This window comes from Salvelinus alpinus, chromosome 15, assembly GCF_045679555.1.
Source record: "Salvelinus alpinus chromosome 15, SLU_Salpinus.1, whole genome shotgun sequence".
NCBI lineage: Eukaryota > Metazoa > Chordata > Actinopteri > Salmoniformes > Salmonidae > Salvelinus > Salvelinus alpinus.
Window position 1 is genome coordinate 33292848 of NC_092100.1, and position 23753 is coordinate 33316600.

General features: G+C 41.9%; 1 protein-coding gene across 1 annotated transcript; it reads right to left on the minus strand.

Annotated features, from left to right (window-relative positions):
• Positions 1 to 3185: 3185 nt before the first annotated feature.
• LOC139539941 (tetraspanin-3-like) lies at positions 3186 to 17328 on the minus strand. Its single transcript, XM_071343381.1, has 7 exons — positions 17122 to 17328; positions 9118 to 9309; positions 8776 to 8850; positions 6548 to 6649; positions 6285 to 6437; positions 6111 to 6194; positions 3186 to 4153 (listed from the first exon to the last, which is right to left on the minus strand). Exons 1-7 carry the CDS (start codon positions 17182 to 17184, stop codon positions 4061 to 4063), a joined length of 762 nt encoding a protein of 253 aa, XP_071199482.1. The 5' UTR covers positions 17185 to 17328; the 3' UTR covers positions 3186 to 4060.
• Positions 17329 to 23753: the final 6425 nt, after the last annotated feature.

Consider the following 23753-nt stretch of genomic DNA (forward strand, 5'->3'; position numbering starts at 1 on the left):
TGACTCTTTGCAAATCCAATCAGTTTTCCACGTTGATTCAATGTCATCACATATCATTTTTGTTATTGAAATGATTTGGAAACAACTTTGATTCAACCACTGTTTTTCCCAGTGGGTAGTCACTGACCTATTAATATGCTATAGTATTGAATAACACCTTGTGTGTTTGAGCAACTAATAAACTGTCCACATGCTAACTGTCCAAAATACAATGGCTTAGATCAGGGGTGTCAAACATACGACCTGCGGGCTGAATCCGGCCCGCGAGGCAGTCTAATCCGGTCCATAGGTGGTCTTGAGTAAAAAAAAACATGTTTTTTATTTTTTATATATATTTTGGTGGCTGGAAAACAAACTCGATAAACTTAAAAAATACTAAAACTAAATTGAAACTGAGTAGAAATTATAACGAGGAGACGGTGGTGGTCATAGAGTTTCTTGACTGTGTCCAGCACAGACAAAAATCACAGAAATGAAAGCTAGCCAGTCAGGGAGCATTGAAAATTCAAAAAACGATGGATAGAGGAGTATATTTTGCCAATTTTGACAGTGAGAAAGTATAATCAATTGTCAGTGCAATTGTCAGTGCCCCCAGGACCTCGTTGAAGACCGAATGCAGCCCCCGGGGCAAAATTTGTTTGACGCCCCTGACTTAGATGAATGTAGGGCGATATTTCTATTATCTCTTTCTACTAGAATGCTAGCAGATACCCAAAGACTTCCAGTCATTGCGCTAACGCTAATTAGCATTGACTCGCAAAACTACCTCTAACTTCCTTCATACTAGACACAGAGACATAAAAATGGTATCCACTGGTTCATCTGACTCTGGAGAAGTAGATAAAGGGCCTCATTGCCAAAATCCTGATGTATCTCTTTAAGCGAAAAATTCACCAGAAGCAGGCAAGCAGAGGGAGGCGGGAGGAAAGGACCGTACAAGCAGAGCACTGACTATGCTAGCAGGATAGTCCATATCTCCAATCCTCTTTGCTGATAGCGCTGTTGTTTCCATAAGTGGAAGAATTGGTCTAATTTAGCATGTAGCCTATGGTAAAGCCTCAACCCTTAACTACCTCTTCCAAGTCAAATGAGATTAAATAAAAGTGAATAATGACATTTTATTGTTTTGTGTGACTACAGCGCCAGCGATAAATCGCAAAAATAGAGACACGTTTTAATTGAGCGAGGCATCAAAGTGACCAACCTGCCCGCCAGGCTTCAGTTGGGTCATTACAATTCAAAACAATGCATTCTAAAATAAATCTTGCATGCTCGCCTTTGGTGAGTTTAGGCCATTAGGGATACTATTCAACTTTGACCATTTTACATGTATTTATGAAGTAAAGGAATCTAGCTTTGGACATGTTTACATAAATATTTAGAAATGTTGGGATGATGACAGCAATAACTAGCAAATTAAGATGTCAGATTTCTTTGCAATGGTTAGCCAGACTCCATTTTTGATAAAATACCTATAATTTTCTCTGAAATACCAATCTATTGATTATGTGTCAAGAGATGTGTATTTCAGAGGTTACACTCACACGAGTAATCTATGCTCTATAATGTATACTGAACAAAATTCAACACGCAACATGCAACAATTTCAACAATTTTACAGTTCATATAAGGAAATCGGCCAATTGAAATAAATTCATTAGGCCCTAATCTATGGATTTCATGACTGGGTAGGGGCGCAGCCATGGCTGGGCCTAGGAGACAATCAGAATGAGTTTTTCACCCACAAAAGGGCTTTATTACGGACAGAAATACTTGTTTCATCAGCTGTCTGGGTGGCTGGTCTCAGACGATCCTGCAGGTGACGAAGCCAGATGTGGAGGTCCTGGACTGGCTTGGTTACATGTGGTCTGCAGTTGTGGGGCCGGTTGGACGTGCTGCCAAATTCTCTAAAACAATGTTGGAGGTGGCTTATGGTAGAGAAATTAACATTAAATTATCGGGCAATAGCTCTGGTGGACATTACTACAGTCAGCATGCCAATTGTATGCTCTGTCAAAACTTGAGACATCTGTGGCATTGTGTTGTGTGACAAAACTGCACATTTTAGAGTGGCCTTTTATTGTCCCCAGCACAAGTTGCACCTGTGTAATAATCATGCTGTTTAATCAGCTTCTTGATATGCCACACCTGTCAGGTGGATGGGTTATCTTATTAAAGGAGAAATGCTCCCTAACAAATTTGTGCACAAAACTTGAGAGAAATAAGCTTTTTGTGCAAATGGAACATTTCTGGGATTTATTTATTTCAGCTCATGAAACCAACACTTTACATGTTGCGTTTATATTTTTGCTCTGTATAGTTCTTTGGGTCACAAGTTGGCCTACTAACACAATGTGACCTCTACAGAATAGCTCAACCTTATAGGCTTTACTTTTAAAAACCCCACAAGCAGCTGTCCATTTGTGACTCAAGACTGTGTCATGACTGTCCTGTGAGGATCACAATGGGTCAGATCAGCTTGGCAATGGCTGACAATAACCAGACCCTCTCCCAAATGCAAAGGGGGGGGGGACTGGGCCGGTTTTGACACCTCCACACCCAGTCGTAAATTAAGCAGGAGAGGACTCTCTACCCTCCAGTATTGGCTAAAGGAATGTCCCTTTGTCTCCAGAGACTAACATCCAGAAAGTGAATAATGGAACAATAATTCTACCATAAAGAATGTGGGGAATGGTCAGTGGGGAGATATGGAAAACAAATGTCATATGGTTGATTATTTTGTGATGTCATTAAAAATCTTATGGAGGAAATACTGTAACTTGGAAAGTATGGCTATTACAGGTATGAGGTTTCATCCAATACATTGAGCATATAATATGACAAGTGATGAAGGCATGTGGTAAGATAAGAATGTGATTTTAGTTTTCTAATGAGATAATAGTTTTTGATATCCTTTGCACATTAAGTAGCCATGCCCCGAATGAGGTCAGAGAGCTTGTCAGCATGACAGAACGCCCCTTTTGACCAAGAGTGCATGAAGGCTTGGAAGAGAAATCAACCTTTAGATCAGGAAACATGAGGCGTTAGCTACATGTTAGAAATGGTTGAAACTTTGTGGAGAAAACCACACAGCTCTAATGTCCAGGCATGGTTATGGTCTTGCGTGTGTGCAGAGACACTTGAGCATATTTTTGTGATAGAAACAAATAAAAATACAGACAATATTCTGGATGGAATATAGTTTATTTCCTTGTTAGTTTCACCCCATTCCATTTACATTCATCTCTGGTTTACGTTTCTGTACATGGCTAAAATCTTTTGAAAATCTATTTTAAAACTAGGCCTACATATTCTGTGCTCAACTCCACAAAGTACAACAGAAAAGCTCAGTAACAGTGCATGTGGATTATTCCTAAATAAGCCTGTTTTATGCACGGAATCAAATGCCCACATTCTTACAAAGCAGATCAGTTAATTGACTGCACTTTGGTTACTGCTCATTCCTGGTGGGTCGATCCAGTGCCTTTGATTCATCTACTGTCTATGAACTATTGACTGCTTCTTATCAGAAACAGAATGGTGCTGGTGAAGGGTGAGGTCTGGACACAAACAAAGCAGTAGCACAAGGCAACCTCATACAAGGGAATCTTCAACTCATTTACATGATAGATTTAAATATTTATAAAATATTCCAAAGCCATACACAGTGCAAACAGACATGAGGAAAGTATTCAGTTACATATTCCGTACAGTAGGTCCATCATTCACATCCTTGTCTACCTCAAACAACGAGGGGTAAGTAGTCAGAGCAACAAATTAAACAAAAAATACTTGTTTAAAATCGCCATTTTAGAATTTGGCTTGTAGCGTTTTTAATAAGACACCTAAAACAAAACACCAACTTACATAGCATGTAAATAAATAGGTTTTTCACCACTTCACCATTATGGAGTTTGAGCCACTCTGTGTGAGGAGCTTTTCAACTTACAGTAGAGGAAACCTGAACTTGGGCAAGCCAGTGAACCACCCTCCACTGACAAAGCCACGAGCCTAGGTGTGTGTGTGTGTGTGTGTGTGGGGTGTGAGTGTAGGGTCCTTCTTATGCGTAGGTTCCCCCCGTCATGAGAAGTTCGTAGGCAGGGTCACGGCTCCTCCGGCACAGCACAACAAAGGCACACAGCATCCCAAATACCTAGGAGAGGAAAACAGCAGGGGTTGAAAGGTAGTGTCATCCATGTCATCCATCCATACCTTCCTGACGAGGTCGCCTGTCAACCTCTGACCTGGACTCTAGGCTAACTAGTCTCCCAGGAAAGGCTGAGCAAGGACACAAAACTACTACATCAGCAGCAAACAGAGAACCATCTGAGTCAAAAGCCTCTAGAATTACTGCAAACCAGCAGATTCACATGCACACAGATGCCTCACCAGCCCATAGAATAAGGTAATCTAATGATGAAATGCAGAGGTGACATTATAAAAGGAAGAAACTACAGGACATTGATAAACAGCAATTTAAATGTAGACTAGGACCTTCTGCTGTCCAGTAATTTCGATGAGAAAAACAAATCAAGTGATGAATGACAGAGCTTTAAAGCAGCTCTCCCTCATGCAGCTGCCCCCTCATTGTAGTCAAATGAAAAGAATGAAAAAGGGGTAAATCTAGCAAATAACATGCAGTCTCAATCCACCGACTCAATTTCCCACAGACTCTAGAATCGGATTATGCACATTTTTAACAAATCAAAGTAACTAATATATCTATCAAGTCAAGATAAATTGGCTTGGGACACCATTTTGTCTTAAGCCTCTATTTAGCCTAGTTTGAAATCACCTTGAATTCCTAGATTTTCCCCTGTCCCTATTGATGAGTTAGCTGACAATGTCACGAAAACAGGACAGAAGTCCATGAGTTGTTTTGATTCTAGATGGCCAGATAGCCTTCCAACAATGACAAGAAACTGCCATGTGGGAAATCATAAGTGACTCATTTCAGCTAGTTACATCTTGTTCTTGATACCATGTCTTGTTTTGAGGTGTTGACTGATTTCATGTCAATGCTAGTATGGCTAAAATTAGCTTGCTAGCTAACCAGACAATTGTAACAATGTATTTGAGAGACAAGTGCTCATTGTGCAAATGTATTTAATAATCATTGGAGACTAAATATAGTGTACATGTTGACAACAATCTAAGCCAACCCAGTCTTATTTGCCCCATAGTTGCGCACGCGTCAGTTTTGTTGCTAAACAACCAACCCGTCTATGAAAAATGTAACAGTCCCATCTGGGCCCTGTCCCTGTTCCTTGAGGCTTGCTGGAGTGTGGCAAGGGGGTTAACATAATAAGGGCATACCCCAGGCCCACTCAGCCTCCATACTGAATCATTTCATGACTCATACCATAAGTGCTTTTCAGATAGCCAGCGGAAAATAGCTGAGTACCCCGCAGAGTATCCCACTTGTCCCTCTAGTCAAGCGGCTAGTGCCTTCACACACTAGGGCAACAGCACAAATAGAACAATAAGACAGATATTTCACCGGATGTATACATGTGAAGCATGGCGTTTCCACAACCAAATATGTTAGTGAGAGGAAGCCCAGTGGCCGGCAGTGGGAGAAGATGGAACAAGATGGATTTTGGCCGACATTCTGCTAATTTTCTCATCGATTAAACATTTGATCTCAATACAGTTTTCTGTTCCCAAAACTCGAATCTGTTACGAACAGAGTGGATAAGGTTTGTAGACTTTACCGAAGTTTTTAAAAAATGGGTTGTTTAGGTGAGCAAATGCAAATTGAGTTATTGCACACACACACTTCACAAAGTAGGCATTATTTAATGGAAATATGCAAATGCATGCTAGAACGCGCCAAAACACAATGTTTTTTTATTGTTAAATGTGACTCTGTAAACTGATAGTTAGCCAGTTAGCTGGAGTGGGCTAGTTAGCTGGTCCTACTGTTGGACGTACATGCCGACGTATCACCATGTAGGCTACGTTTTCTACTGTGATTGGTCAACAACTCCGGCGCCGCTTGAAAAATAGAGCAGAATCCTATTTTCTCCGCCTTGGCTGAGCAGCTTCCATGGGCACAAGCATCCCCCCATTAGTTGAATGAAAGAGAGCTGATGGAAGTTTTATTTTACCTGAATTGCAGCGAACGTCAGTGCAGCCCAGATGACATACATAATAATCTCCTTTAGTTTCTTCACAACAAGGGCTTCACAACCCTGGAGACACACAAACAATACATTGTGTAAGAGAATCAATTTGTATATTATGCATGCAAGAAAAGCATAGGTACGTTTTGGACCTCTTACCTCTGGATAGAGGTCTCCAGGATGGGCTAGAGAGCCTGTACAGTTGCTGACGTTAGGTTTGCAGCAGCTCACTGGTATACTGTTGTTTCGAGACTCATTAAACCAGCGTGTGTTCCTCCAGTCGGAGTAATTGTGAATCCCACAACAGTGGAGCTGCAGGCATGACAAATGGTGATGGTCAATACCAGGTCAATTCAATACAGCTTTAAATTACTTTAAAACTGTTACACAAAACATGAATTGCTCAAGTTCCATGCTAACACCTGTCTTTGCACGTAGTCAATGGCACGGCTCGGAGCATCTGTGTTGGTGCCATTGTACTCACTGTACACCTTCTGGATGGAGTGATTGACCTCATCTTCAACCTGTAAACAAAAAGGTAACTGTGCTTAATAGGTCCATCTTACACAACCTCAATGCTTTTCTAATGAATATCCCTATATCCAATCACTTTACTTAGGATAGCACTTTTCCTGTCATGGGAAAACGATTCTCCAAACATGTAGTCTAAATAGAAAAAGACATAGCGGCTACCATGTTTTCCATGGAGAAAATGGGTATTTAAAAAAAAAATAATAATAATTATTTAACCTTTATTTAACTAGGCAAGTCAGTTAAGAACAAATTCTTATTTACAATGACGGCCTACCAAAAGGAAAAAGGCCTCCTGCGGGGACAGGGGCCTGGGATAAAAAAAATAAAATACAATATAAATATAGGACAAAACACACATCACAACAAGAGAGACAACACAACATAAAAAGAAACCTAGGACAACATAGCAAGGCAGCAACACATGACAACACAGCAAGGTAGCAACACAACATGGTAACACATGTGTTACGGATACAGGTATCCTGTGTGTGTATTTCTTTTCTCTCCTTCTCCCCTCACAGGTGGCAATCATCATTCCCCAATCAGTCGCTAATCAGAAGACACACCTCCTCCTGTTTCCATTACCCAATCACAACCCCTTTCCCTTGGTTTAAAAACCCATTCAGTTGTTTTCTCTGGAGCTCAATCTCTCTGTAGATCTCTTGTTTGGTTTATCAACTACATGTCACTTTGTCTGTTACCCTGTGAGTATTGTTTTGTTATGGTGTTTGACTGTTTGTTTGATGGTGGGAAAAGGGGGTACCAAGACAAGTCGCCCATGGGCATACACTACCCGTAGGAATACTTTGTTTAAGAACACTAGTTAGAACTGGGTGGACCACCCACTGTAATTTTGGTTAGTTAGCTGTTATTGAAGTAGGCTAGTCTAGCTTAGGGGTGTTTTTGGATATTTGTTTCTTTCCTTGGGTCCAGCTCAGCCCCTTTTCCTGCCCCCCTTTACCGTGTGTTTAACAAATAAACCATGAGTGTTTGACGGTAGAATTATGTTGTCTGTGGTTATTCGTTCTCACTGTTACAATTTGCATGAGTTATGTCTCGTTGCCATCCCCCCTAGACTGTAGAGCAAAAGGGATTCGTAACATGGTACAAACATTATTGGGCAAGAAGGTAGAGACAACAATACATCACACAAAGCACCCACAGCTGTAATATTGTGGCTGGTAGAATTTTCTTTCCCCATTGGGAACATATCCAAAGAATTGGTATCCTGAACAAAATCTTTATTGCACAAACGTACTGTAACCTTGATTTAAGCCCTATTCACATGGAATTAGTTTTACTAGAGAATGTTGGTTATGTAATTATTAGGAAGAATCGGATCGGATTTGTTTTTTCCAAAAAGATGCCTGTAATTCTGGAGGTTTTTAGTCTAGGCTTGAAGATATGTCAACATGTCCAGGTGATAACAGGCTACACTGATAACTAGAGCTTGGCTACCAAATCATTTTTGGTATAAGTGTCGCCACAATATTTAAATTGAGGAAGTGTGATCATAATCATTATTTTATCGATCTGCAGTAGACATCAAATGCCCCCCAGCCTGCAGATGGGAGCTAAACAGCACACACTTGAGATGCGCTTTTAGGCTATGGATGAGAAAGTGAAATTGTCATTGCCAAAAGTTTGCTCAGTTATAATGCTGCTTTGTCATCTATTAACAGCAAGGGTTGCATTAAATAGGAGCAATTTTTTTTACTGACACATTTGGTGATGTTCAATTCTTTGGCACAAAAGCATTCACTGTGAAAGTTGATACAGTATGTCCTAAATATATATCGGCAATGCGCAGCATTTTGTTTTAAGCATCAATTTATCTAATCAGTTATTTTCTTGCTCAAACCACGAGCAACACCTGTCAATTTCAAAACACAGGGATGTCGATTTGCACGTGACTAGTATTTTGAGGACCTTGGAGTTAGTCGAAAAACAGTAGGTTTTAGGAATTATTACTCTCCTGCTATGTAAAAATGACCAACATGGCAGAGTCGGATGGCGGACTTAAATAATGGATGTGGTGATTTGTGCTCGTATACATAATTATAGAACCCCATCTCTCCCAGTAAAACTAGTCCCATGAGAATAGGGTTTTACACACCTTTGATCTGTAAATATAACCAAAAACCACCACAAGCACTTCCGTCACAAACACCAGCAAGAGAAGGATGACAAACTGTGGGGAGAAGAGGAATAATTAAACAGAAGAAACACCTGAAAATTTAAATGGGTGCTTGGCATTCATAAGAGGCACATTTAAATCAATAAACTGTAATGAAGGATTATCCAACATGATACAAAACAATATGAACTCATCTCTGTAGCCTGAACTGTGCTATGCATTTAGTAATCAGTCATCTGCCCAACAGGATTACAGAGGGATATGATATCTGAGCCCAGGTTGAACGTTGTAGTAGTAGGTGATAAGAAAACATTCACTGACCGCTGCAAGCCCATAGCGGCTTTCTCGTATTGTGGCACAACATCCAATAAGACCGATGATGAAAAGGAGGCCTCCTACTGCAATTATGGTCACAGCAGGGATAAGGGTGTACACATCTTCAAAGAAGTGGTCGTAGTCATCATATGTGATGAACACGTAGGCTCCAACATAGCACAAAATCCCTGCTGCTGCCTGTATGATGGGGGGGGGGATAGTATTAATAACACAAAAAAAGCATATAAAATAAAATGTTTGAATGAGTATAGCCTCTGAGTCTGATGGTCCCTGAGAGGATATGAGAACCCAGGGCATTCTGCCTTATCCTAAGGGTTCTCTGCTACAAGCACCGGTTAACATTTAGAAACGTCAATAATCATCGCTTGCGATACAGGTTTAGAAACATGTATAACAGCAAGAAATAATCGTTCAAATAAAAAATATATACTTACCTTAGCAGGTTTGCACATACGGCTGTGTGCCTCCAGCCGACAAACTACACTTACTTCCCAGTTCGCTTACACACAGGTGTTGGAGCACGCTAATTAGCATAAGTGATCACCTTTATCTTCCGTAAACAAGCGCTGTAACCTGTAGATATGGCCGTGTGTGAACACTAACCCCAAAAAAGGTTTGTAACCTTCTGTTTTTTTTAAAAATTATTTCTCACTGAAGAAAAATTGGTCCTTATGTTTCTAAAACTGTTCCGCAAGCAATGCGTGTTAACATTCAGAAAGTGCATCAGAGCTCTTAACAAAACACGAATGAATAAAGCAGGGATGGGCAACTCATCACGAGGGGCCCCAGATGCTCACGGGTCTGCGTACCCACATCCACAACCCCCCCCACATTGAGAGTAAAACATTTTAGTGGCCCCCCTCTTGACAGTGGAGAGAAATGCTGTTCATTTCGTGCAATTCTACACATTTTGCCATGGAGTGTAGAGAAAGTGTTGCAGTTTTAAAGAAAGTTCTTTGCTGCAATTGTACATGTTTTGCCATGGGGCAGAGAGAAGATTTTGCACTTTATAACAAATTTCATGCAAGTCTACTCATTTTGCAGAGAGGACAATTTGCTGTTTTACATCAAATTTTCTGCAATTCTGCACATTGCCATAAGGTTGAGGTATTTTTGCAGGTTTTTTTATATGAAATCTGAGTGAGACTGACTAACAAAATCAGTATTTAAACCATGGTTACAAGTTTAGATTGCTGTACACTAAACTAACTTAGCAATCTAAAAAATGTTAGCTGACTGGGGCTAATTGACTCACTATCAGTGACTGACAGAGAGAAACTGCTGATGGACAACTACATTTCTAAATTGCACCTTGTGTATTCTACTATTTGAACTTGCAACAGTAAGTTGAGACCCTGACTCAGTTTAAACCCCTGTGCTAAAGGTAGCTCCTGAGTGGCACAGTGGTCTAAGGCACTGCATCTCAGTGCTAGAGGTGTCACTACAGACACCCTGGTTCAAATCCAGGCTGTATCACAACCGGCCGTGGTTGGGAGTCCCATAGGGCGGCAAACAATTGGCCAAGCGTGGTCCGGGTTTGGCCGATGTAGGCCGTCATTGTAAATAAGAATTTGTTCTTAACTGACTTGCCTAGTTAAATAAAAGTTAAATAAATAAATAGTTTGTGTATATGAATGGACTAACCTAGGGCTATAAAAGAATCTGAGACCAATCTTGAGCGGGCTAAGGATGGCCTGAAAGGTGTATGTCTGACAAATGCATAACTATTACAACCATCCCATTTGCATTATAATAACTCAAGCAAGATGGCAGCTTCGCTTATAGTCCTTAGGAAACTGTACAGTATTTTTTCATGTATTATTTCTTACATCGTTAGCCCAGAAAACCTTAAGTGTTATTACATACAAACGGGAAGAACTATTTGATATCAGAGAGACATCAACTTACCAGCACTATGACCAGGAATACGACTTTCCCAAAGCGGATCCTTAATCTGTACCTCCCAGGGCATTTGAACTGATTCCAGAGGCTGATCCAAAACAACGCCGCCAGAGGAGAGGGTGCTGGAACGGTCTTCTAGTGAGGCTTTGGATGCGCGCACACCATCCACCGCTTCCAAGCATATTACTCGCTAATGTCCAGTCCCTAGTTAACAAAGTAGACGAAATCAGGGCAAGAGTTGCTTTCTAAAGAGATATCCGGGATTGTAACATACTCTGTTTCACGGAGACAAGCCTAGCTGGGGACATGCTGTCGGAGTCCATAGAGCCAACGGGATTTTCAGTGCATCGCGCCGACAGGAATAAAGATCTCTCCAGTATGAAGAAGGGTGGGGGTGTATGTTTCATGATTAACGACTCATGGTGTAATTGTAACAACATACAGGAACTCAAGTCCTTTTGTTCACCTGACCTAGAATTCCTCACAATCAAATGCCGACGGTATTATCTCCCAAGAACTCTCCTCGGTCATCGTCACAGCCAAGTATATCCCCCCGCAAGCGGATACCAAGACAGCCATCAAGGAACTTCACTGGACTTCATGCAAACCATATATCCTGAGGCTGCATTTATTGTAGCTGGGGGTTTTAACAAAGCTAATTTGAGAACAAGGCTACCTAAATTCTATCAGCATATCGATTGCTGTACACGAGCAAGTAACACGCTCGACCATTGCTACTCTAACTTCCGCGATACATACAAGACCCTCCCCCGCACTCCTTTTGGCAAGTCTGACCATGACTCCATCTTGTTGCTCCCCTCCTATAGGCAGAAACTAAAACGGGAAGCACCCGTGCTTAGATCAATCCAACGCTGGTCTGACCAATCGGATTCCACGCTTCAAGATTGCTTCGATCACATGGACTGGGATATGTTCCCGGGTAGCCTCAGATAATAACATTGACGTATACGCTGATTCTGTGAGCGAGTTTAGAAGGAAGTGTATAGGAGATGTTGTATCCACTGTGACAATTAAAACCTTCCCTAACCAGAAACCGTGGACTGATGGCAGCTTTCGTGCAAAACTGAAAGCACATGCCTTGCCATGATTAAATGCGGTGGTAACTGGAAATATGGCCGAATACAAACAGTGTAGTTATTCCCTCCGTAAGGGAAGCGGCTGCTTTATGCCGTCGTGCATAAATGTATTTTGTCCCCCTACACCAAATGGGATCACGACACGCAGGTTAAAATATCAAAACAAACTCTGAACCAATTACATTAATTTGGGGACAGGTCGAAAAGCATTAAACATGTTTGGCAATTTAGCTAGTTAGCTTGCATTTGCTAGCTAATTTGTCCTATTTAGCTAGCTTGCTGTTGCTAGCTAATTTGTCCTGGGATATAAACGTTGAGTTGTTATTTTACCTGAAAGGCACAATGCCCTCTACTCCGACAATTAATCCACACATAATACGGCCAACCGAATCGTTTCTAGTCATCTCTCCTCCTTCCAGGCTTTTTCATCTTTGAACTTATTTGGTGATTGGCATCTACACTTTCATAGTATTACCACGACAACCGGCAAAACATTTCGTCTTTCAATCACACACGTGGGTATAACCAATGAGGAGATGGCACGTGGGTACCCGCTTCTATAAACCAATGAGGAGATGGGAAAGGCAGGACTTGCAGCGCGATCTGCGTCAGAAATAGAAAGGAGTTATATTTTAGCCCTTGGCAACGCAGACGCTCGTTGGCGAGCGCGAGCAGTGTGGGTGAAATAATTGAATAACATGGATTTCTACATTTATTTTGCAACGCTCGCGCACACAATGTGTCCGGTCTGGTCAGCATGTAAGTGTCAGTATAGAGACAAAGTGGAGTCGCAATTCAACGGCTCAAACACAATACGTATGTGGCATGGTCTATAGACAATCACGGATTACAAAAAGAAAACCAGCCCCATCGCAGACCTCAACGTCTTGCTTCCAGACAAATTAAACAACTTCTTTGCACACTTTTGGACAAAACAGTGCCACCGACACGGCCTGCTACCAAAGACTGTGGGCTCTCCTTCTCACAGAAATACAAGCCTTTGGTCATTAATATAGTAAAATCCAGAAACTATAATTTCAAAAAACAAAATGTTTATTCTTTCAGTGAAATACGGAACCGTTACGTATTTTATCAAATGGGTGGCAGCCCTAAGTCTAAATATTGCTGTTACATTGCACAACCTTCAATGTTATGTCATAATTATGTAAAATTCTGGCAAATTAGTTCACAGTTCACAACGAGCTAGGCGGCCCAAGCTGTTGCATATACCCTGACTCTGCTTGCACTGAACGCAAGAGAAGTGACACAATTTCCCTAGTTAATATTGCTTGCTAACATGAATTTATTTTAACTAAATATGCAGGTTTAAAAACATATACTTCTGTGTATTGATTTTAAGAAAGGCATTAATGTTTATGGTTAGGTACATTTGCGCAAAGATTGTGCTTTTTTCAGCAATGCGCTTTTGTTAAATCATCACCCGTTTGGCGAAGTTGAAGTAGGCTGTGATTCGATGATAAATTAACAGGCACCGCATTGATTATATGCAACGCAGGACAAGCTAGTTAACCTAGTAATATCATCAACCATGTGTAGTTAACTAGTGATTGTGAAGATTGATTGTTTTTTATAAGATAAGTTTAATGCTAGCAAGCAACTTACCTTGGCTCCTTGCAGCCACAAGGTCCTTTTGACGCTGCACTCACGTGGCAGGCTCACTCGCGTAACAGGTGGTCAGCCTGCCATGCAGTTTCCTCGTGGATTGCAATGTAATCGGCCATAATCGGCATCAAAAGGTCGACTACCGATTGTTATCAAAACGGCCCTAATTAAATCGGCCATGCCGATTAATCGGTCGACCTCTAATCCCTATCCCAGCCTGCTGTCCCCACATGCTTCAAGATGACCACCATTGTTCCTGTTCCCAAGAAAGCTAAGGTAACTGAACTGAATGACTATCGCCCCGTAGCACTCACTTCTGTCATCATGAAGTGCTTTGAGAGACTAGTCAAGGATCATATCACCTCCACCCTACCTGTCACACTAGACCCACTTCAATTTGCTTACCGCCCCAATAGGTCCACATACAATGCAATTCGCCATCACACTGCACACTGCCCTATCCCATCTGGACAAGAGGAATACCTATGTAAGAATGCTGTTCATTGACTACAGCTCAGCATTCAACACCAGAGTACCCTCCAAACTCATCATTAAGCTTGAGACCCTGGATCTCGACCCTCCTCTGTTCAACTGGGTCCTGGACTTCCTGACGGGCCGCCCCCAGGTGGTGAAGGTAGGAAACAACATCTCCACTCCGCTGATCCTCAACACTGGGGCCCCACAAGGGTGAGTTCTCAGCCCCCTCCTGTACTCCCTGTTCACCCACGACTGCGTGACCATGCACGCCTCCAACTCAATCATCACATTTGCAGACGACACAACAGCGGTAGGCTTGATTACCAAAAACGACGAGACAGCCAACAGGGAGGAGGCGAGAGCCCTCGTAGTGTGGTGTCAGGAAAATAACCTCTCACTCAATGTCAGCAAAAGAAAAGAGATGATCATGAACCCCAGGAAACAGCAAAGTGAGCACCCCCCTATCCACATCGACAGGACAGCAGTGGAGAAAGTGGAAAGTTTTAAAGTTCCTCGGTGTACATATCACCGACAACTGAAATGGTCCACGTGCACAGACAGTGTGGTGAAGGCGCAAAGCTGGGACAGAGAGATTGAAAAACAGCTTCTATCTCAAAGCCATCAGATTGTTAAAACAGCCACCACCAGCACAGATAGGCAGCTGCCTACCTACAGACTTGATATCATTGGCCATTTTAATAAATGGAACACTAGTTACTTTAATAAATGTTTACACACGCATTACTCATCTCATATGTATATAATGTATACTGTATCTATTCTTTACTATCTATTGCATCTTAGCTGCTCGGTCACTGCTCATCCATATATTTTATACTTATAGTTGAAGTCGGAAGTTTACATACACTTAGGTTGGATTCATTAAAGCTCATTTTTCAACCAATCCACAAAGTTCTTGTTAACAAACTGTAGTTTTGGCAAGTCGGTTAGGACATCTACTTTGTGCAAGACAAGTAATATTTCCAACAATTGTTTACAGACATTATTTCACTTATAATTCACTGTATCACAATTCCAGTGGGTCAGAAGTTAACATACACTAAGTTGACTGTGCCTTTAAAAAGCTTGGAAAAGTACAGAAAATGATGTCATGGCTTTAGAAGCTTCTGATAGGCTAATTGACATCATTTGAATCAATTGGAGGTGTACCTGTGGATGTATTTCAAGGCCTACCTTCGAACTCAGTGGATCTTTGCTTGACATCATGGGAAAATCAAAAGAAATCAGCCAAGACCTCAGAAAATTGTAGACCTCTACAAGTCTGGTTCAACGTTGGGAGCAATGTCCAAACGCCTGAAGGTACCACGTTCATCAATGATGAACGTACTTTGGTGCAAAAAGTGCAAATCAATCCCAGAACAACAGCAAAGGACCTTGTGAAGATGCTGGAGGAAACAGGTACAAAAGTATCTATAACCACAGTAAAACAAGTTCTATATCGATATAACCTGAAAGGCCGCTCAGCAAGGAAGAAGCCACTGCTCCAAAACCGCCATAAAAAAGCCAGACTATGGATTGCAACTGCACATGGGGACAAAGATCATACTTTTTGGAGAAATGTACTCTGGTCTGATGAAACAAAAATAGAACTGTTTGGCCATAATGACCATTATGTTTGGAGGAAAAAGGGGGATGCTTGCAAGCCAAGGAACACCATCCTAACCGTGAAGCATGCAGGTGGCAGCATCATGTTGTGGGGGTGCTTTGCTGCAGGAAGGACTGGTGCACTTCACAAAATAGATGGCATCATGAGGTAGGAAACTTATGTGGATATATTGAAGCAACATCTCAAGACATCAGTCAGGACGTTAAAGTTTGGTCGCAAAAGGGTCTTCCAAATGGACAATGACACCAAGCATTCTTCCAAGGTTGTTGCAAAATAGCTTAAGAACAACAAAGTCAAGGTATTGGAGTGGCCATCACAAAGCCCTGACCTCAGTCCTATAAAACATTTGTGGGCAGAACTGAAAAAGCGTGTGCGAGCAAGGAGGCCTACAAACCTGACTCCGTTACACCAGCTCTGTCAGGAGGAATGGGCCAAAATTCACCCAACTTATTGTGGGAAGCTTGTGGAAGGCTACACGAAACGTTTGACCCACGTTAAACAATTTAAAGGCAATGCTACCAAATACTAATTTAGTGTATGTAAACTTCTGAACCACTGGGAATGTGATGAAAGAAATAAAATCTGTAATCACTCTTTACTATTATTCTGACATTTCACATTCTTAAAATAAAGTGGTGATCCTAACTGACCTAAGACAGGGAATTTTTACTTGGATTAAATGCCAGGGATTGTGATGTATTTGGCTAAGGTGTATGTAAACTTCCAACTTCAACTGTATATACTCTTATCCCATTCCTTTACTAGATTCTGTGTATTAGGTTTTGTTGTGGAATTGTTAGATATTACCTGTTTTATACTGGTGCACTGTCTGGTGGCTAACGGGCTAGTATTTAATGAGAAGTGGCATTTTAAAAGGTTCAAAGGGGTAGACTCCAGGGCAGGCAGTGGCTTTCGTTCTGGGACAAATGGGGCACAAAAGCCATGCATGAAACTACCTCTAGCCGCAGTAGCCAAAGCAACCAGACAGGAAATAAGACAGAGAAGGAAAGGAAGTGTTCAGACAACTAGTTACATCTAAAAGGGACAGCAACAACATGACTGCAAGAACATTGAATTATAATAGCCCAAATTCTCAAACAGTAACGTTAGCTAGCTATATTGATGCTAAAGATAGACAAACATCCACTGGGCCGAGGTTGCCTTGAATGGCTAGCAGGTTACTTGCAAATTTGCTGCGTATTAAGGTTGAGGAAGGGATGTTGCGCATTCATTCCCAAACGACAAGATGTCGTTTTGACTTACCCAAAAAATTAGGTTCAGAAAAACCAGCACCGTCTTTGATGAGGTGATACCACAGTGCCCCATGTTTAAAACAGGTATGGTCTATTATTATTATTGTAAAAACGTATTTGTAAAATGGCTGGCTATATACTCCTGCGTTTGTCATCCATGCCCGACTGTAGTGGATTCTCTGACTCCCACACACCGGAGCGCCAGCACCACAAAAACCAACCAGTTGGAGGTCATGTGACCCGATGTTGCAACCTCAACTCATTTTAGCAGAAAATATTTTTTATAACTAACTCGTTGTTCTATCTGTGCTAGCAGTGTTTGTATCATAATAATACAAACATATGGATCAGTGAGTAAATTACATAGGTAAAGGACGTACCACTTCCTTCAGATTCGTTCATATGGGGGTGATAAGTGCCAGAATTAAGCCTCGTGAAGCTACTGATACCTTTCACGAAGTCCCCTAAGGTCTTCCTTGTTTTTTTCAAAGTCGTCAAATAGCCGAAATGTTCATATCACGTGACACGTACACGTCATGTAGACGTAGGGTTCACAGTGTTGATCTAACCACGAAAGCCTTAAAAACAGCTACATGTGTTAACTTCTATGGGATAGGGTGCAGTATTTGGAAGTTTGGATGAATGAGGTGCCCAAAGTAAACTGTCTGTTACTCAGGCCCAGAAGCTAGGATATGCAATTGGTAGTATTGGATAGAAAACACTCAAAAGTTTCCAAAAGTGTTAAAATAATGTCTGTGAGTATAACAGAACTGATTTGGCAGGCGAAAACCCGAGAACAATCCATCCAGAATTTTTTTCCCGGCTCACCCCTGATTACTATGGCTGTCAATGGGAATATAAAATGAATACCTCCCAGATTGCAGTTCCTATGGCTTCCACTAGATGGCAACAGTCTTTAGAAAGAGTTTCAGGCTTGTTTTTTTGAAAAACAAGCTAGAATTTGTAGTTTTTGTAATTGGCTCCATTTTGGCTGTAGTGTTTGTAGCGCGTTCCGGTGAGGACATGCACTTTGTTATTTATCTCCAGTAATGAATATACTATTCTCCATCTTAAATTTTATTGTTTATTTACATATTAGGGTACCTGAGGATTGATTAGGAATGTTGTTTGACTTGTTTGGACCAAGTTTATTGGTAACGTTTGGGATTAATTTTGTATGCATTTTGAACGAGGAGAAACAGGTGGATTATTGAATGAAGTGCGCCAACAAAACTGACTTTTTTGTGATATAAAGAAGGACTTTATCGAACAAAACGACCATTTGTGATGTAGCTGGGACCCTTTGGATTGCAAACAGAGGAAGATCTTCAAAGGTAAGTGATTTATTTTATCGCTATTTCTGATTTTCGTGATGCATCTGCTTGGTTGGAAAATATTTTTAACGCTTTTGTACACGGGGTGCTGTCCTCAGATAATCGCATGGTATGCTTTCGCCGTAAAGCCTTTTTGAAATCTGACAAAGCGGCTGGATTAACAAGAAGTTAAGCTTTTAATCGATGTATAACACTTGTATTTTCATGAATGTTTAATATTACGAATTTTGTATTTTTGAATTTCGCGCTCTGAAATTTCACCGGATGTTGTCGAGGCCGGGCGCTAGCGGTACGCCTTTCCCAAAGAGGTTTTAAGCGTCATGTGTTAGTTTAAGTGTCTGTTCAATTTAATATTACAGATCTCACCATGAACGCCTTTACAAATGTGTACATGTACATGATTTTGCTAAAAATATTTTTATTGCCAGAGTAATCTAATCAATTTCATTTGTCGATTTATCTAAAATAGGCATATCACCACAATACAAAAGTTATCAGGCTAGTTTATATTGCAGCCAGCCACCATGTGCTGACCAACTGGCAGGTCTCTTCACTGACATTTTCAACATGTTCCTGAGTGAGTCTGTAATACCAACATGTTTCAAGCAGACCACCATAGTCCCTGTGCCCAAGAACACAAAGGCAACCTGCCTAAATGACTACAGACCCGTAGCACTCACATCCATAGCCATGAAGTGCTTTGAAAGGTTGGTAATGGCTCACATCAACACCATTATACCAGAAACCCTAGACCCACTCCAATTTGCATACCGCCCAAACAGATCCACAGATGATGCAATCTCTATTGCACTCCACACTGCCCTTTCCCACCTGGACAAAAGGAACACTTATGTGAGAATGCTATTCATTGACTACAGCTCAGCGTTCAACACCATAGTGCCCTCAAAGCTCATCAATAAGATACGGATCCTGGGACTAAACACCTCCCCCTGCAACTGGATCCTGGAATTCCTGACGGGCCGCCCCCAGGTGGTGAGGGTAGGTAGCAACACATCTGCCACGCTGATCCTCAACACTGGAGCTCCCCAGGGGTGCGTGCTCAGTCCCCTCCTGTACTCCCTGTTCACCCACGACTGCATGGCCAGGCACGACTCCAACACCATCATTAAGTTTGCAGACAACACAACAATGGTAGGCCTGATCACCGACAACGACGAGACAGCCTATAGGGAGGAGGTCAGAGACCTGGCCGGGTGGTGCCAGAATAACAACCTGTCCCTCAACGTAACCAAGACTAAGGAGATGATTGTGGACTACAGGAAAAGGAGTTCCGAGCACGCCCCCATTCTCATAGTAGTGGAGCCGGTTGAGAGCTTCAAGTTCCTTGGTGTCCACATCAACAACAAACTAGAATGGTCCAAACACACCAAGACGGTCATGAAGAGGGCACGACAAAGCCTATTCCCCCTCAGGAAACAAAAAAGATTTGGCATGGGTCCTGAGATCCTCAAAAGGTTCTACAGCTGCAACATCGAGAGCATCCTGACTGGTTGCATCACTGCCTGGTACGGCAATTGCTCGGCCTCTGACCGCAAGGCACTACAGAGGGTAGTGCGTACGGCCCAGTACATCACTGGGGCTATGCTGCCTGCCATCCAGGACCTCTACACCAGGCGGTGTCAGAGGAAGGACCGAAAAATTGTCATAGACCCCAGCCACCCCAGTCATAGACTGTTCTCTCTACTACCGCATGGCAAGCGGTACCGGAGTGCCAAGTCTAGGACAAAAAGGCTTCTCAACACTTTTTACCCCCAAGCCATAAGACTCCTGAACAGGTAATCAAATGGCTACCCGGACTATTTGCATTGTGTGCCCCCCCAACCCCTCTTTTTACGCTGCTGCTACTCTCTGTTCATCATATATGCATAGTCACTTTAACTATACATTCATGTAAATACTACCTCAATTGGGCCAACCAACCAGTGCTCCCGCACATTGGCTAACCGGGCTATCTGCATTGTTTCCCACCCACCACCCACCACCCGCCAACTCCTCTTTTACGCTACTGCTACTCTCTGTTCATCATATATGCATAGTCACTTTAACCATATCTACATGTACATACTACCTCCAATCAGCCTGACTAACCGGTGTCTGTATGTAGCCTTGCTACTTTTATAGCCTCACTACTGTATATAGCCTGTCTTTTTACTGTTGTTTTATTTCTTTACCTACCTCTTGTTCACCTAATACCTTTTTGCACTATTGGTTAGTAATAAGTAAGCATTTCACTGTAAGGTCTACACCTGTTGTATTCGGCGCACGTGACATACATTTGGATTTGATTTGATTTCTGTGTCAATACAGACACAAGGGCTTCTTTGCTGGAGGTAGCCCTATTCAGAAATAAGAGGTAGCCTAACATCTCGGAACTCGTCAATCTCTGACTTCCGACTTCAGTGCGTTCAAGACAAATGTGAACTCTGAAAAAAACATGCTCAGACTGGGATTTCTTTTGGGGGGACCGGTCATCCAACTCGGAATTCCAATTCAGAAACCTTGGCATCTTTCTCTGACCTGAAAATCAATTATGTCATGATTCACCTCATTTTTCCCCCTTGAGTTCCCAGTTTAACGGTTTAACAGACAGAATCACTGTCACCATGCAATCCTTAGGCTATACATTTCTGTAGAGATGTCTTATGTTTAAAAGCAGGGCTCAAATTGAGGGGGTATGTGAGGATATAAGCCTAATCCTTATAGAGAGGGGCAAAAAGCATATGTTACCCCATGTTTGCTTAGCCTTAGAAAAAAACTACGGTCAAGATTATATAAAGCGATTTCCTGAGGGGGAAAAGGTGTTGTCATGCCCTCTTCACAACTCTCCTGGTGTATTTGGACCATGATAGTTTGTTGGTGATGTGGACACCAAGGAACCTGAAACTCTCGACCCGCTCCACTTCAACCCCATCAATGTTAATGGGGGCCTGTTTGGCCCTCCTTTTCCTATAGTCCACAAACAGCTCCTTTGTCTTGCTCACATTGAGGGAGAGGTTGTTGTCCTGGCACCACACTGCCAGTTCTCTGACCTCCTCCCTATAGGCTGTCTCATCGTTGTCGGTGATCAGGCCTACCACTGTAGTGTTGTCAGCAAACTAAATGATGGTGTTGGAGCCGTGTTTGGCCACGCAGTCGTGGGTGAACAGGGAGTACAGGAGGGGAAGTATACACCCCTGAGGGGCCCCACTGTTGAGGATCAGCGTGGCAGACGCGGCTTTGTGAATATTGACCTGGTCTTGCTCACATCGGCTACGGAGAGCATGATCACACAGTTGTCCAGAACAACTGGTGCCCTCATGCATGCTTCTGGTTGGGATATGTACACTACCGTTCAAAAGTTTGGAGTCACTAAGATAATGTTCTTGTTATTTAAAGAAAAGCACATTTAATGTCCATTAAAATAACATCAAATTGATTAGAAATACAGAGTAGACTTTGTTCATATTGAAAATGACTATTGTAGCTGGAAACGGCAGTTTTTTTATGGAATATCTACATAGGCGTACAGAGGCCCATTATCCGCAACCATCACTCCTGTGTTCCAATGGCACGTTGTGTTACCTAATCCAAGTTTATCATTTTAAAAGACCAATTGATCATTAGAAAACCCTTTTGCAATTATGTTAGCACAGCTGAAAATGGTTGTTCTGATTAAATAAGCAATAAAACTGGCCTTCTTTAGACTAGTTGAGTATCTGGAGCATCAGCATTTGTGGGTTCAATTAAAGGCTCAAAATGTCCAGAAACAAAGAACTTTCTTCTGAAACTCGTCAGTCTATTCTTGTTCTTAGAAATGAAGGCTATTCCATGCGAGAAATTGCCAAGTGGCTGAAGATCTCGTACAACGCTATGTACTACTCCCTTCACAGAACAGCGCAAACTGGCTTTAACCAGAATAGAAAGAGGACTGGGAGACCCTGGTGCACAACTGAGCAAGAGGACAAGTACATTAGAGTGTCTAGTTTGAGAAACAGACGCCTCACAAGTCCTCAACTGGCAGCTACATTAAATAGTACGTGCAAAACACCAGTCTCAACATCAACAGTGAAGAGGCTACTCCAGGATGCTGGCCTTTTAGGCAGAGTTGCAAAGAAAAAGCCATATCTCAGACTGGCCAATAAAAATAAAAGATTAAGATGGGCAAAACAACACAGACACTGGACAGAGGAACTCTGCCTAGAAGGTAAGCATCCCGGAGTCACCTCTTCACTGTTGACATTGAGACTGGTGTTTTGTGGGTCCAAAAGAACGGTTGGTTTTTTCTTTGAATTATCTTTTACCAGATCTATTGTGTTATATTCTCCTACATTCCTTTCACATTTCCACAAACTTCAAAGTGTTTCCTTTCAAATGGTACCAAGAATATGCATATCCTTGCTTCAGGGCATGAGTTACAGGCAGTTAGATTTGGGTATGTCATTATTGGTGAAAATTGAAAAAAAGGGTCCGATCCTGAAGAACTCCCATCTATTTTTGTGACTACCTGGACCTACCCTTATGAAAAAAGATTGCAGTCAGAGTGCAGTATAACGGCAGAATGCAGCAAATACTGCATCCAAAATAACCGTTTTTTTACTGCAGTAATTTTGCAATGTAACTGCAGTTAGAGTGCAGTATAATTGCAGTTCAACTGCAGTACCCTGCAATTATTCTGCAATTACTGCATCCAAAATACCACAGTCGACTACAGTTACTGCAATTTTACTGCAGTTTTAAAACTGCAATCTTTTTTTGTAAGGGTACCATTTGGCTTTTCATTCAAACCATATGATTTGAAAGAAAAATATATTTTTATTAAACCAGGTAAGTTGACTGAGAACAGATTCTCATTTACAGCAACAACCTGGGGTATAGTTACAGGGGAGAGGAGACAAATGAGCCAATTATAAGCTGGGGATGATAAGGTGAGATGAGGAATTTAGCCAGGACCCCAGGGTTAACACCCCTACTCTTACAATAAGTGCCATGGGATCTTTAATGACCACAGAGATACAGGAAACCCTTTTAACATCCCATCTGAAAGACAGCACCCTACACAGGGTAATGTCCCCAATCACAGCCCCAGGGCATTGGGATATTATATTAAATATTTTTTGTTGACGAGAGGGAAGGGTGCCTCCTACTGGCCCTCTAACACCACTTCCAGTAGCATCTGGTCTCCCACCCAGGGACTGACCAGAACCAACCCTGCTTAACTTCAGAAGCCAGCCAGCAGTGGGATGCAGGGTGGTAAACTGCTGGACATTTTTCCTGTTGTTTATTTGAATCATAATTTGAAATAGGCTAT